Genomic DNA, 14,262 nt, shown 5'->3' with positions numbered 1-14,262 from the left:
ATAAAGGCAGTTCCAAATGATCTGATACCTCACGGCCTCTTTTTTCATAAATCTGTAATTGCAGAGGCAGGAGCGTTTATGGCTCTTTTCTCATCTGTCTAAAATGTGGTGTGTGTATGGGGGGTGGTGTATGTGCTTCACTGTAAGCACCCAGTGATTAGCTTTGTAGTTGCAGACCGCGCTGCCATCAAGGCCTGTTAAACATTCTTTATCAGACAACCAAAGGCATAAATGTGAATGTTTTGAAGTTCATAGCCAGTTTCAGCCACCTGTTCTCTTGGTTGTTTTTGCAGTTCAGTCGTGCGGGGGTCGTTTGAATTCAAAGGATGCTGGTTACATCACTTCACCTGAATACCCACAGGACTACCCCTCCCACCAGAACTGCGAGTGGGTCATTTACGCCCCGGAAGCAAATCAGAAGATTATCCTCAACTTCAACCCTCATTTTGAAATTGAGAAACATGACTGCAAGTAAGAGCTTTCCTCTTCTTCTTTACTAGATAATCTGCTCCTCCTCCTCTTCCTCTCTTAATCTAGAAACGTGAGGACCAAGCACTCCCCAAAACAGGAAACTGGGTGGTGGCCCCAGTCTCCAAAGCATACCTCGTTATGTCACCCTCCTTCAGAGTAAGCAAGAGTCTGGCTTACCTTGTAGCAGGCTGTTGTGTGACTCCGTCACACTCAAAAGGAAAGGGTCTGAATCTGAGCCTTGGGTGTAGTGAGCCTTGGCACATAGAAGGTGTTGGGTTCTGTTCCCTGCATCGGTGCTGATTCTGCCACACTTGGTGAATTGTGATTTTGAAGGAGAGACCAGGAAGTGGGATATCCAGGGAAATCAATTAGCAGCTAGTAAATAATTAACAGCATCAATGGGCACCATTAAAGGTTGAATTAATGGCGTGGTCTCTGTGGATTTATAATCAATATGTACCCTCCGGAGTCCATGACTAACTATTGGGATGTCTGAAATGTGGAAAAGTTTAGGATCTCCTGAAATGGGGCTGATTCTGCAGCCTTTCCACACACAGTATTCCCTGTGATTTATGAAAGCATCCACATATGAGACTCTAGGATCAGGCCCACTGACACAAAACAATCAGCAAAATCTTAGGTGAATTTTTTTGAAGATGAAAAATTATGGCGCCAGATCCTCAGCCGGTGTAAATCAGCATAGCTCCATTGGTTTCAATGGAAGCACACTGCTTTACACCAGCTGAGGATATGGCCCATTCTATACACATGGGCCCTGATCCAACCAGGGCTGAAGTCGGTGAGTGTTGAGGGAGTTCAGTACTTTGCAGGATCAGGCCCATGTTCAGTAGAGGGGGGACCCTGAACATGAACATAAAGGAACACAGGTGATCTAAGCAAAATTGTGAGGGACACGATCCTGGTTTTATTGTTGTGCGTTTAGGCAAAGCTGCATAACTTACTGGCAGCTAAATGCAGTCACCCAAAACTCATGGTAATAAAATGTTACAGTTCCACTGGACTGTGACTCAGGAGACTTGGATTCTATTTCTGGCTCTACAACTGGCCGATTGGGTGACCTTGGGCAAGTCATTTCCTCTCTCTGGGTGCCAGTTTCCCCGTTTGTAAAATGGGTACTGATCTCCTTGAAAAGCACTTTGAGATGTACTGATGAAAACCCTAGAAGAGTTTGGTAATGTTAGCTTTTAGTACATAGAGGGGAGTGTGATCTGGCAGTAGGAGTTAAGAGTCCTGGTTCTGACACTGACTCGTTCTGTTGCCTTGGGCAAGTTAAGGCCAATATTGCAAAAGTGCTTAACTCCCACAGGCAGCCCCAGCTTTCAGAAGAACTAAGCATGTTGGAAGCTGAATGCTTTTTCAAACCTGACCCTTCGGCAGTCAGTGGGAGCTGAGCTCTTTTTGAAAAGCTGTCCCCATCTGCGGGTGTCAGCACTTGAAAATCTGACCCTGAAACTGTTGCCCCACATTCTTGCCTGATTTCCCATCTATAAAATGGGGATAAGAATGCAGTTGTGGCAAGCACCACCAGCTGTCACTATTACAGCTAGTTTTCCAAGTTCTTTTTCTTACTGTGTGTGAGCAATTTTGTAGCCTTAGAAGAAAAGTTGGTTGCATAAAGCTCTAGGTGGAGGGAGTTCTGTGAGCAGCAAGAGAATTTGCTGTCCGCAGTGGTCTCTGGTTAGAATCAATTCTTGAGGCAGAGTTACTCCCTAGGAACTAGGTCTCAGTGCTGGGCTGAGAGTACTGATTGCCTGCATCTCTGTTCTAGGACTAGTGCATGTGTGTAAATAATGCAAGTTACACTTTTGGAGTATGCCCATGCCACTGATTCTGCCTCCTCCTTCTCTGAGCTGCAAGGGCCTGGATGCCTGCTTCAGCTCCCCAGGGGTGCAAGGCTGGTGTGAGAATGGGATATTGGTGTTAGAAGGGGCACTAAATACATGTTAATTCCTGGGCAAGGCTCAGTCAGTGAGCTTTCTGAGATCGCTGCAAAGCAGTTTCTCCCACAGTGCTGATTATTTTAATTATTTTCTCTTTTGCCAGGTTTTTTTTTTTTTTTTTGGAGGCACAGCTGTTCAGTCCCATATTTCTTTTTCTTTTTTTAAGCTGTGTCCAGCCACATTAGGAAGTAACTGGGCCTCCCCCACCCCATCATGAAAGGAATAATTTGGTGTAATTGAAGCCCTCGAAGGCCTTTCTCTCTCTCTGCTTCATCCCGGCTCCAAAGAAGCTCCTTAGTTTGGAAAGCACTTCAAAACAAAGAAAATTGGCTGTCTTCTGTTATTTTCTCCTCCTGTGTATTAGTCACAGCCAGGATCTTAATGCTTGTAGGGTGGGCGCTTTCTAAAATCAAGCCTGGAAAAAACAGGCCATTGTCTGCGCTGCCCTTCCGACGCAATAATGCAGCAGTAAAGCCGGGAGCAAAAGGGGAAAGGGAAAGAGAGACGCTCTGGTTAAGACCAGCCAAACTATTCGGAAATAATTGTAATAGCCCGTCTGCTCACCACCTCTTCCTCTCAGCACTGCGAGTGCAGCTGCCGTTTTCCTACTGCTGCTCCTCAGTCCCATGCAGTGCGATTGGGTGTCTGCTATCTGAACCGGGAAGCGGCATCCCGTTTGAAAAGACCATGCTGCTTTTGTGAAAGGTTGCCATTCTGTCACATTGCATTGCGTAAGCCATGCAGCCCTGCGCATGCCAAGTTTTATTTTGATCTCAGGAGAGACTTGAACCAGCTTCCCATAGATGAGAAATGAAGATTCTCTCTATGAGTGGCTGTTCTACCCAATCCTTCGTAATTGCCATTTCTCTGTTCAGTCTGTGCTGTTTGCTTGGAAAATCCAACTCAGAAGCTTCAGTGTTGCGTGAATCACTGCATTCTATAGCCACCCTTTCCAGTCATGTGTCCCGTCTCCAGCTACGTTTCTCTTTGGGCTGCTAAAAACCCCTTCCAGAGATTGTCTCCTGAAATCTACCATCCACTGCTCTGCTGAACTCATGGTGCTGAAGGATTAGACTGGGCAGAGCTGCCTTTGAATTCCAAGTCTTTTCTGTATAGACAGGGTGGAAGCAGATTCATTTCACATCAAAGTGGAACAGTCTTGCTCCCACTACAAACGAGTAGTATGACTCTCATTTGAGTCATAACGGCTTAACCAGGAAAGTATTATCTAAAAATATACATACATAAAAAACAGCCCAGCATGGTTTTTCTGTTGACTTTTTCTGAACATGAAATGCAGTTGAATTATGAATAACCCAATGGACATGCTGTCTCTGGCTGTGATGATTTCACACACACTATTGGCTTCAACAAGAGTACTTGTAGCCCCCTCTGGTGGTACCATGCCAAACAAGACATGTAGCTCAAGAGAGTTTGGTCCTTGTGAGAGGTGCCTGTTCAGAGAGCAGGCAGAATGAAAACCAAAGATGAGCCTGAGCCACAGAGTTTGGACCTTCTGCAGAATTTGGATCCAAAGGAGCGGCCTCAAAGTGAACGAAAACTGTTTTTAGAAGAAGGGCACAGTGGAAAGTACTATGGGAAATTCACGCACGTTTACCCTGATATGAGAACAGAACTTAAAGGGACAGTACTCCCGGTCTTGTGCTGCCTATAATTTAACTCACCTTACACAGGTCTTATATTTTGTTTTAAAGCTGCTCTGCTGATCTTGGAAAATATCAGTTTCCCCAAAGGAGGGTAGCAGCATTGACGGATAGCCAAATTCTCTGCTGCTGATTAATTATTTGTATTACAGTAGCACCTACTGTTCCCAACCAAGATCGGGACACCACTGTGCTAGACTGTACCAACACAGAAGGGGAGACAGTCCCACCCCCAAAGAGTGGATGCTCTAAATAGACAAGACACACAAAGGGTGAGAGGGGAAAGAGAGGTGAAGTGTCTTGCCCAGGGTCATATAGTTCATCAGTCCGGGAGCCAAGAGTAGAACCCAGGGCTCATGACTCCTAGATCAACCAAAACACATCTCCTTTGCTACTAAACACCAATGATAACAGCCATGCTGCTGTGTGTTCCATTGAAGCCGTGGGTGTTTGATATGGGATGGGATCCCATGAGACACATCAAGCTAGAGTCTAGTTAGCCTCTAAGGTCTTGTTGTGGTTGCATGAGCCTGTCTCAGTATTTCTAGCAACCTGGGCACTGAAACAAGCAAACAAAAATATTCTGCTTTCTCAGCTGAGTCCTGTAGATTTTAATATCCTGTGTGCTCACGAGAAAAGAGCAGGGCAGAGTCAATGCAAAGTGAGTGTGAGTGCCCACAAACCAAACCACAGCTCGCAACTATGATTTTAGGCCCAGCACCCTTGACCATATCCCTTCACACAAGAACATAACACTGCAAGAAATCTTCCTTCCATCAGCAGAGGTTAAAGAGCAGACAAGGCAGCAATTATAGGTGACTAATTAGTAAATGTTTTGAAAAATATGCAGAATTAGCTCAATAGTAAACCTTTTAGAAACAATGCCATTTCTTTCTGAATTGGGAAAATCCCTAGAAAATAGAAATATATGAATAATGTTAGAGAGAGATGTGTATTGAGGGGACGTAGTAAGCGACCATACTGTATCTTCTGTGAATGAAACAATGGGAAGGGTTCAACTTTAGCCATGAAGGGAAGGGAAATCATAGAGGAAACATTCGTGAAGGCATTTGGTTGCTTGTAGGTTTATGGGCTGGACAGGCAGAAACCGTGTTTTGAGCTGGAGCTGTTCAGACATCAGCGTTGTCTGCAATGGAATCTGTGGTTAAACTGGAGCATACTTTAACCTAACTCTACCACCATCCCAGTCCTCATTCATAATCCCTGGGTAAGTGGGCATTAGTCTTCAGAGTCAACACCCACTGAATTGAATGGAACAGCTCACTGGACTCTTTGAGTTATTGTGGCCCATTGACTGTCAACAGAAACATACAGCCAACTCTGAATCAGTTTGTGCTCGTGTTCTCGGTCGTAAATCCTTAAAGGATAGTTTGAATTCTTCAGACACTGAGGAGGCAGAAGAAGTGCTGTTATGTTTATCTGACCACACTGTTTCACCCAGCCTGCTGGGCGCAGGAAGGTCAGGATTGGGTTCTGTACAGTGTATCCCTGTTGGAACTGTTAGAAATTAAGGGCCAGATGGTGGCTTTAGACACTGCCCCTGTGGGCTTCAGAGACATACTCCTGAGTCACTGTTCTTCCCCTGTTTCATCCTGGCACCTGGGGGTAGTGATTTACTGCTAGCCTATCTCCTCAGTAAATTACTACTCACCCTGCACTGGCTCAGCTTGTCTGGGTAGAGAGGAAGGAGACAGAGCCAAGGCACTGGTCACCTACTGCAGGGAGGGAGTAGGCAAATGAATAGCCCTGCTTACTTCTGTGCACCTGGACCCAAGATCCAGACAGCCCAATGGAGGGATAAGGGGGATTCCTGCTGCCCGACACAGGCATGTGCTTCAAGTCACTCTCGAGCCTGACGGTATTTCATCTGTATTTCCTCTTGTATCCTGTATTGACCACACTTAATGAAAATCCAATGTAAGAGTAATGAAGCAATCTCATTAAAACAAATGGACAATAACCACAAGGAGTGAAATACTAGTGACTGTGGGTCAGCGTGCTTGGGTTCTGTTGGTGGCAGTGCTCCAGACTTGCTGTGTAGCCTTGAGAATATCACTTGTCTCTTCGTTTTGTGTCAGTTTCTCCTTCTACAAAATGGGGATAATAATGCTTACACATCTCAGAGGATTGTTATGAGGATTAGTGAATTATTATTTGTGGAGAACTTTGAGGCTGTATGAAAGGTGCCATATGTATAAAAATGTATTCCTTAAAGGCCTGATACAAAGCCGACTGCTATCAGGATAAGCCTTTCCACTGACTTTTAGGGGCATTGGATCTGTCCTTTAATGAGATTCCAACTACCATTGCTGCATGTAGTTTCTTAATTTATGTTATTCAGACATTTATTTATGTATGGGAAAAAGGAGGGGCCTGCAGTTAACATCCAGGACTGCGAGTTAGGAGATCTGGATTCTATTCCTGCCTGCTGCCTCCATCTTTGGCTTACTGTGTGACCTGGGGCAAATCACGTAGGGTGCTTCAGTTTCCCCATCTGTAAAATAGGAGACACTATTTAACTCGTAGCCTGCTCCAAGCATAAGGAGAGGTGGAGTTCCTGCAACGAGGGAATTCTGTACAAAGGATACCATGTCATAATAACACACAGCATCAGGTCAGAATGCTAAGCACCAGGCACATTGCTCATCTAAGAACAGAGGCCAAGAAATCCTCTTTTGACCAGACATAAATTTCACCATCAAGTGTGAAATCTGCAATAAACAAAGGCAGCAGAATGCAAAAGAGTCACTGGACCCACAGGAGAGTTTTGATTCTCCAAGGTTGGCACTGATCTATTTGAATTAAATGAGAGAGATTATCTCTTATTAGGAAACTAGCATTCAAAATTTATTTGAAATGCAGCTGTTGCACAACACATCGAGTAGCAATGTAATAACACACTGACTGTATATCAGTTTGTATGCTGTGCAATTCCAGATGGGCTAATAACAGGTATGGGCTACACTTCATGACTAGCTCATTTTAGCCACACTGACATATCAGTTCGAGCACATTGTGTCAGACCCTCACTATGCTGGTTAGTAGAAAAATCATTACAAATAGCAAATAACTTGATTTTTTTTTTCTTTAAAGAGAGAAGCCCTGGGAGATGCATGGGATCCACACAGAGCATTGTTAGACTACTGCAACTCGGGGCTTTTATTTTTTAATAGTAAAAACAACTCAGAGATGAAGGTTGACAGTATCTAATAAGCTTCTTGAGCCAAAGCCAATTAATCCTGGGGAAACTATCAGAACAAGATCCTGTACCAAGGATGTCAGAGAGTGACCCCTCTTGCAAGTGGGACGGGATTACATGCCACAGTTGCCACTGAGGGTCAGTCCTACAGGAGGAACAGAAGATCCCAAAATAAAAGCAAGGAAGAGAGTGACTCTTTCTTGAGGACATTCAGAATTCTCCTTTGCTGACACAAGGAGCACAGGCACTGATAGTGAGAAACACCACCCGCAACAAACACAGATTGCAGTTCACAGATCCTCCTTAGTGCTCACACAGGACATTGAAGGAGGAACTTCCATGAGAACAAGAAGTGGCCAATGCACCAGTAATTCAGTGGGATTCAGAGCAAGTAGTTATTGACAGACATCCAATGAGAGCTAAAATGTTAGGGGGATCAGGGCAACTGCCCTGACTTTTTCCTAGGACCGTTGTTTGATTTGTGAATGCTAATATAATGTTTTATTTCCATTTTTGTTAAAGTAAAAGGGGAAGATATAACACTAGCCCCAGGAGTTGGGATACTGGCCCTGACATTTGACAAAGGTGTTAATCTTTGGTATTCTTGACCTGTGGCAGGTGGCTATCAGCAGGAAATAAATACTGGTCCCTTATTAGCACGCCTGTGTGTCACATGATTATTACAGGGGTAAGAACCCACCAGTATCCTGTGTTTGCTGTGGTTTGCTTAAAGTTATTTTGCTCCATTTGATTTCTTAAGATTTCCTTTATGATCATTGTTTTGTCTGGTTTTCCTGCCATGCGCCTTCCGGTTTCAGGCAGTTGGTCAAGGAGTGAGACATCTTTCTGTCTCTTTAATTATGGCAGCTTGGGATACCCCGACCCTCCCAAGCCCCCTCCTTCTTCTCCCTTTTCATCTGGACTCTGGAGATGTGAGGGCTATAGTAATAGAGTGTCAGAGGAAGTAATTGATTCCTCATACACACAGAGAATTCTCTTGCCTTTAGTGTCAATGGAGCTGAACCAAAGCCTTGGAGGGTGAGAAAGGCATGTAACGCTCCCTGGCTGAGTTGTCAGGGCAAAACAGACACGCTGCGGGAGACTGAGTGAGAGAGTGAACCAAAGGATTGTTTTAATAGTAAAGGAAATAAATATCTCTGAACAAAGAAGTGTCAGGGCATTGTTTGTGGGGGGAGCAGGGAGATTTCAGTTGCCTAGATTGGTAGATTATAGTCACCCTATTTCCAAATCGTCCCTCAATAAGAGGAAATATATTGATCCACTTCACATTCCCACCCACTGTTCCTTCAGCTTTCCCCCCAGTTTGTTCCTCTCGGGCCTTGCTTCCATTAGACTGTTTTATCACTCATGCCGACGCTGTACTCACGTGGTATGTGACCCGGCCATAAAAATGCTTATCTCTAGTCTGCACTAGTTCTTGGCCTGGTGTTAGTGTCTGTGGAGCATTAACTATTGGGAATAATGGGCAAGAACATTTCTAGTGCAGGCACAACCTTTGAGGAAGCTGCAGTTTCGGCTACTCGGCTAAGGGTGGATTTCAACAGGCACAGGAGATGTACTTTCTACAGTAGGACTATTGAGAAGGGACATGCTTTCTCCCCACTGCAGGTCCTATCCTCATCCAGCCTCTTCTCCAGTGGTACAGATCCCTGGTGTTCTTGCCTGCTTTCTGGTGAATGGCCTGTATTTCTAGCTGGTGTGCAAAATTAACATTTGAAAATTGTACTCTAGCCAGGCCAAACTGCAGGATATTTACCAGACAAGTCAGGATGCTTTTAGCAACCGAGTCACCCTGGCTTGATCCGTCCCTGCATTGCACTGTACCTAATTGGCTGGGATGTTCAGGTTTATATGCAAATTATCAAATACATGATGGTGCTTTAGGGTATGGTGGAATACAGTAAGTGGCTTTCCTAATGTATAGACATTGTCAATTGCACAACCAGTCCATCCCCTAAGAAGGAGGGAGAAAGAGTAGCTCTTCAGTCCAGCCTTACTGTAACAGGGTTGCCTTTAAACTGAGCAATGTCTTCATAATTCATCTGACAGAAAATGTAAACTAGAGGAGAGTGAAAAACTGCTGAGCAAAAGAAGTCAGCTTAGCAGACCAGCCATTGGAAGACCTTCCCATACCATCATTAAGGACAGGACTATTACAGGGAATGTGGGAAACAAACTGATAGGAGGATTAGGGTGGGCTGATCATTTGGGGTTCCTACAGATATACTTAGATATTGGCATAGAAAGTACGCTTATTAAGTTTGCAGATGATACCAAACTGGGAGGGACTACAACTGCTTTGGAGGACAGGATCATAATTCAAAATGATCTGGACAAATTGGAGAAATGGTCTGAGGTAAACAGGATGAAGTTTAATAAAGACAAATGCAAAGTGCTCCACTTAGGAAGGAAAAATCAGTTTCACACATACAGAATGGGAAGAGACTGTCTAGGAAGGAGTATGGCAGAAAGGGATCTAGGGGTTATAGTGGACCACAAGCTAAATATGAGTCAACAGTGTGATGCTGTTGCAAAAAAAGCAAATGTGATTCTGGGATGCATTAACAGGTGTGTTGTGAGCAAGACACGAGAAGTCATTCTTCCGCTCTACTCTGCGCTGGTCAGGCCTCAGCTGGAGTATTGTGTCCAGTTCTGGGCACCGCATTTCAAGAAAGATGTGGAGAAATTGGAGAGGGTCCAGAGAAGAGCAACAAGAATGATGAAAGGTCTTGAGAACATGACCTATGAAGGAAGGCTGAAAGAATTGGGTTTGTTTAGTTTGGAAAAGAGAAGACTGCGAGGGGACATGATAGCAGTTTTCAGATATCTAAAAGGGTGTCCTAAGGAGGAGAGAGAAAACTTGTTCACCTTAGCCTCTAAGGATAGAATAAGACGCAATGGGCTTAAACTGCAGCAAGGGAGGTTTAGTTTGGACATTAGGAAAAAGTTCCTAACTGTCAGGGTGGTTAAACACTGGAATAAACTGCCTAGGGAGGTTGTGGAATCTCCATCTCTGGAGATATTTAAGAGTACGTTAGATAAATGTCTATCAGGGATGGTCTAGACGGTATTTGGTCCTGCCATGAGGGCAGGGAACTGGACTCAATGACCTCTCGAGGTCCCGTCCAGTCCTAGAATCTATGAATCTATGAATCTATGAATAGTTTTAGGTTATTTATTCCAAGAGTGAAACAAACAAAAGGCTGTGCAGTAAGCAACAAAGTGTGAATAGGTTCAAGGTAGTACTGGGCCTGAGCTACAAACTTCCCACCTGACTCTGACTGTGAACTATTCCATCGTTCCTAGGTGAGGAATCAGGCCCAGCTCTGTGGATGTGATATGACACCAACTTGGTCTGTCACTGAGCTTCTGCCATGTACTTTTCTTCAGTGAACCTTCTGCTACTTATTATTATCTCTTATTTATTATATTTCTTCTGCTAGTGAGCAAGCGCCAGTGAGTGGTGACAGTAAAATGAAATAGAAAACAAAGTCCAATTTTCTCCACAAATGGATTGTAGCAGAAGCAGGGAGGTGCAAATGGAGTTTCTCAAGTGTCTGTGTGACAGGATGGGCTGTGAGTTGTTTCAATTCTATTACAATATTAACAAAGTAGAACAGTATGGAAGCTGGGGGTGATCCTTGAAGTATTTAATCCATTTTATTCCTGTTTTCATTCTGATTTTCTTTTTTGGGGGAATACTAAAGACTTCTTGCAACAAAAGAGCCCTGAAGCTAAAGATAGAAAGGTGAGGAATGTATAGAGATGGCTTTAGAGACAGAAATAAAATTAAACAGCCACGTGTAACTCCCGAATAACAGCCTGCAGAAACCCCTAACGTGCACATTAGCACATCTTATTTTCTTCTGTAATGAACAGTTTTCCAAATATGTCCCAGATGCAAGCTCTTCTCTCCTCCAATGCTCCTCTCGGCTGAGATCTGCCACAGGAATGCAGCCTGAAGAAGGGATGGTAACAAATGTGGGGGAAGTATTCAGAGTTCATTTTGGCGAGGGGCAGTGAATGGGAGGCCGGAACTAAATTCTCATCTGAGTCTAAACTTGCCAAAGAAGCAGTTTTAAAAATCTTTGATTCTCTTTTCTGCAAGGTATATTTGGCTGGATTTCACATAATGTACAGTAATTGCTGGAAGAATCTCTACATCGGCACTGCTATCATGGCAGTGGGAAAAAAACAAAGATTATAAATAGATGTTATTTGTGGTTTCCATTTATTTATTTATTTTTGTCTTTGAGGCATTTTGGAAGCAGTCTTCCAATCTGTTTTGGGTTATTCTCTCTCTTTCTACTGCCTGAACTGGATGGCTAGTTTTTCTCTCTTCTCAGAAGTTCTGGTCATTTAGGTTAGGAAGAGTTGAGAGAAATAACCCAAAACAGAGTGGAAGAATTGTTTGTTCATAAAATCCCATAATACCATGTACACGCCACACAACTCTAGGCCTGATTCTCCTCTCACTTACACCCGTTTTAAGCCACTGTAACTTCATTGACTCCAGTGAAGTCACTTCTGATTTCCACATTAGATGAGGATCAGGCCCTTTGGGCTTTGCTACTCCACCACCCTGCAATGGGAGCAAAGTGGGCATAAAACACAACCATTCTGAATTAGTAGCATTCTATGCGCATTTTGCACCACATGAATGAGCCATACAAGCTTCAGAGTAGAATCACACCCTGTATGTCTACACACCAATTTATAGATACAAATACCGATATACATCAGGCCTGGTTCTGCTCTCAGACCCATGTAAATTAGGAGTGACTCCACATAAATTGATGAATTACACCCATGTAAAACCAATGTAAGTCAAATCTATCTGCCATATTTATAATTAATCACTATAGATAAAATCCTACCGGCAGCAAATATAAGTTCTTTGCTATGATGTCATCAGAAAGATTACTTTCATGCCTCTGACATCATGATCCTAAAATATGCCATTTAAAAATCTCCTGCACCTTTTGCAACAGTTTGACTCGTGTTATTTGTATGCTGCTATTGTTTAAGATTCTGTAAAAGTCACTGGGGACTTTTCTCACGCTTCCAAAATGCTCTGTTTGATTTGAAGGCGGTTTATGGAAAAGCACAATGTTGGGTGGTGACATCAGAGCAACTGACAGAGCCAACCAGCATGCAGTTGACATTAATTCTGCCTGCTGCAAAACATCAGTGTTAGACTGAGTTGCTGGTTCACTTACCTCTTTCCCCACCTAATGCTGAGCTGTTCCATAACCATTTTAAATAAAACTATTGATTCTCAACTGTGACATCATCACCATGAAATAGGATATTCTTAAAGCATGTTTAAAAACCACCCACAGCTTTTGGAGGATTTTATAAAAGGGGTATTGTGAAAGAGGCAATTAGATTGGCTGGCAAAAGTTCTGGCTAAGCAGTCTTCCAATATACCTGCACTACCTGGTAGTATGTTAGCCCTTTCGGGCGAGAATTTGCAATATCATAGTGATTCACACACACACCCTTCCAATTTTTTCCTATTATGAGCAGTTACAGTAGGACATGCTGTGCTAAACAGGACAAAGGAGTGAGTGCAGGGATGGGAGGCCCAAATCAACATTGACCATTCCCAAATTTGGGAATGTTTGGATTTAATCTGAGTATCTATTTGTTTGTCTTTCTGTTGGTCTGTCTATGTAGCCTAGACTAGTCTAATATAATATAATCTGTTTAATCAAGTCTGGATCCTATTCCTGGCTCCACTGCAAACTTCCTGTGTGACCTTGGGCAAGTCACCAATCCTCTCGACTTTCCTACCTCCCAGGGTCTTCTGAGGATACATTCATTAATGTTTGCCAGGTGCTGAGATATTGCAGTCACGAGCACCATGGAAATGCTTCTACTATAAATAAAACTAATAATAAAATGTGGGGAAAGTTGAGATTATAACTGCGCAGCTAGTTCCCATCTCTAGATCACAAGCGTGGCTTCATGGGATAGATTCCAAATAGGGTCGATTTTATCTAATCTCTCTCCTTTTTAAAAAGGCGAAAGTAAAAAATGTAGAGAAAATACCATCCAAGCTAAAGTTTTGCATGTGACTGTTGCAGTTGGGAAACTAGCTAATTTTCAGGCTTCCATGGTAGGCACAGGGGTTAGATGGGAAGTCGTGAAGGTTTTTCTCTGGCCCGTTTTAAGCTCTGCTTTCCATTCCCAGGGTTCAGAGTAGCAGCCATGTTAGTCTGTATCAGCAAAAACAACAAGGAGTCCTTGTGGCACCTTAGAGACTAACACATTTATTTGGGCATAAGCTTTTGTGGGCTGAAACCCACTTCTTCAGATGCATTGAGTGGAACATACAGTAGATAGGTATAAATACACAGCATATGAAAAGATGGGAGTTGCCTTGCCAAGTGCGGGAGGGGGGTGTCAGTGCTAGTAAGCCAATTCAATTAAGGTGGAAGCGGGCTATTCTCAACAGTTACAAGAAGGGGTGAATACCATGGGCAGAAAAATCACTTTTGTAGTGCTAATGAGGCCAATGTAACCAAGGTGGCCCATTTAAAACAGTTGACAAGAAGGTGTGAGTATCGGCAGGAGGAAATTAGTTTTTGTAGTGACCCATCCACTCCCAGTCTTTATTCAGGCCTAATTTGACGGTCTCCAGTTTGCAATTTAATTCCAGTTCTGCAGTTTCTCGTTGGAGTCTGTTTTTGAAGTTTTTTTGTTTTTCCATTCCCAGTGACTGCATCCCCTCCTCCTCCGGCTACCACTTGCTTACATGTCCCTGCAGTGTTATCTTATCATGTTTGGATGACGCTGGCCTCAGCAGCTAGGAGGATGTGGTTGACAGTAGGTTTGTTGATCTCTGATCGTGCACTGAGCAACACGAATTTGGGCTCTGCACTTTTGGCTGTGTTGCTCAGCAGGATAGCCTGAGGGTGAG

The 14,262-nt window shown here is 43.6% G+C and overlaps 1 protein-coding gene across 4 annotated transcripts in view; it reads left to right on the top strand.

Annotated features, from left to right (window-relative positions):
• NRP2 (neuropilin 2) overlaps positions 1 to 14,262 on the top strand; it is a 140,302-nt gene that overhangs the window by 20,103 nt on the left and 105,937 nt on the right. For all 4 annotated transcript variants that reach the window (XM_039494121.1, XM_039494120.1, XM_039494123.1 and 1 more), the window contains exon 2: positions 294 to 471. In XM_039494121.1, the coding sequence (XP_039350055.1) occupies positions 294 to 471 (178 nt within the window). The remainder of the gene's footprint in view (positions 1 to 293; positions 472 to 14,262) is intronic.

The sequence above is a fragment of the Mauremys reevesii genome, linkage group 11, assembly GCF_016161935.1.
Source record: "Mauremys reevesii isolate NIE-2019 linkage group 11, ASM1616193v1, whole genome shotgun sequence".
Lineage (NCBI taxonomy): Eukaryota > Metazoa > Chordata > Testudines > Geoemydidae > Mauremys > Mauremys reevesii.
The sequence above is the reverse complement of the archived record's forward strand: the minus strand, read 5'-3'. Positions and strand labels throughout refer to the sequence as shown.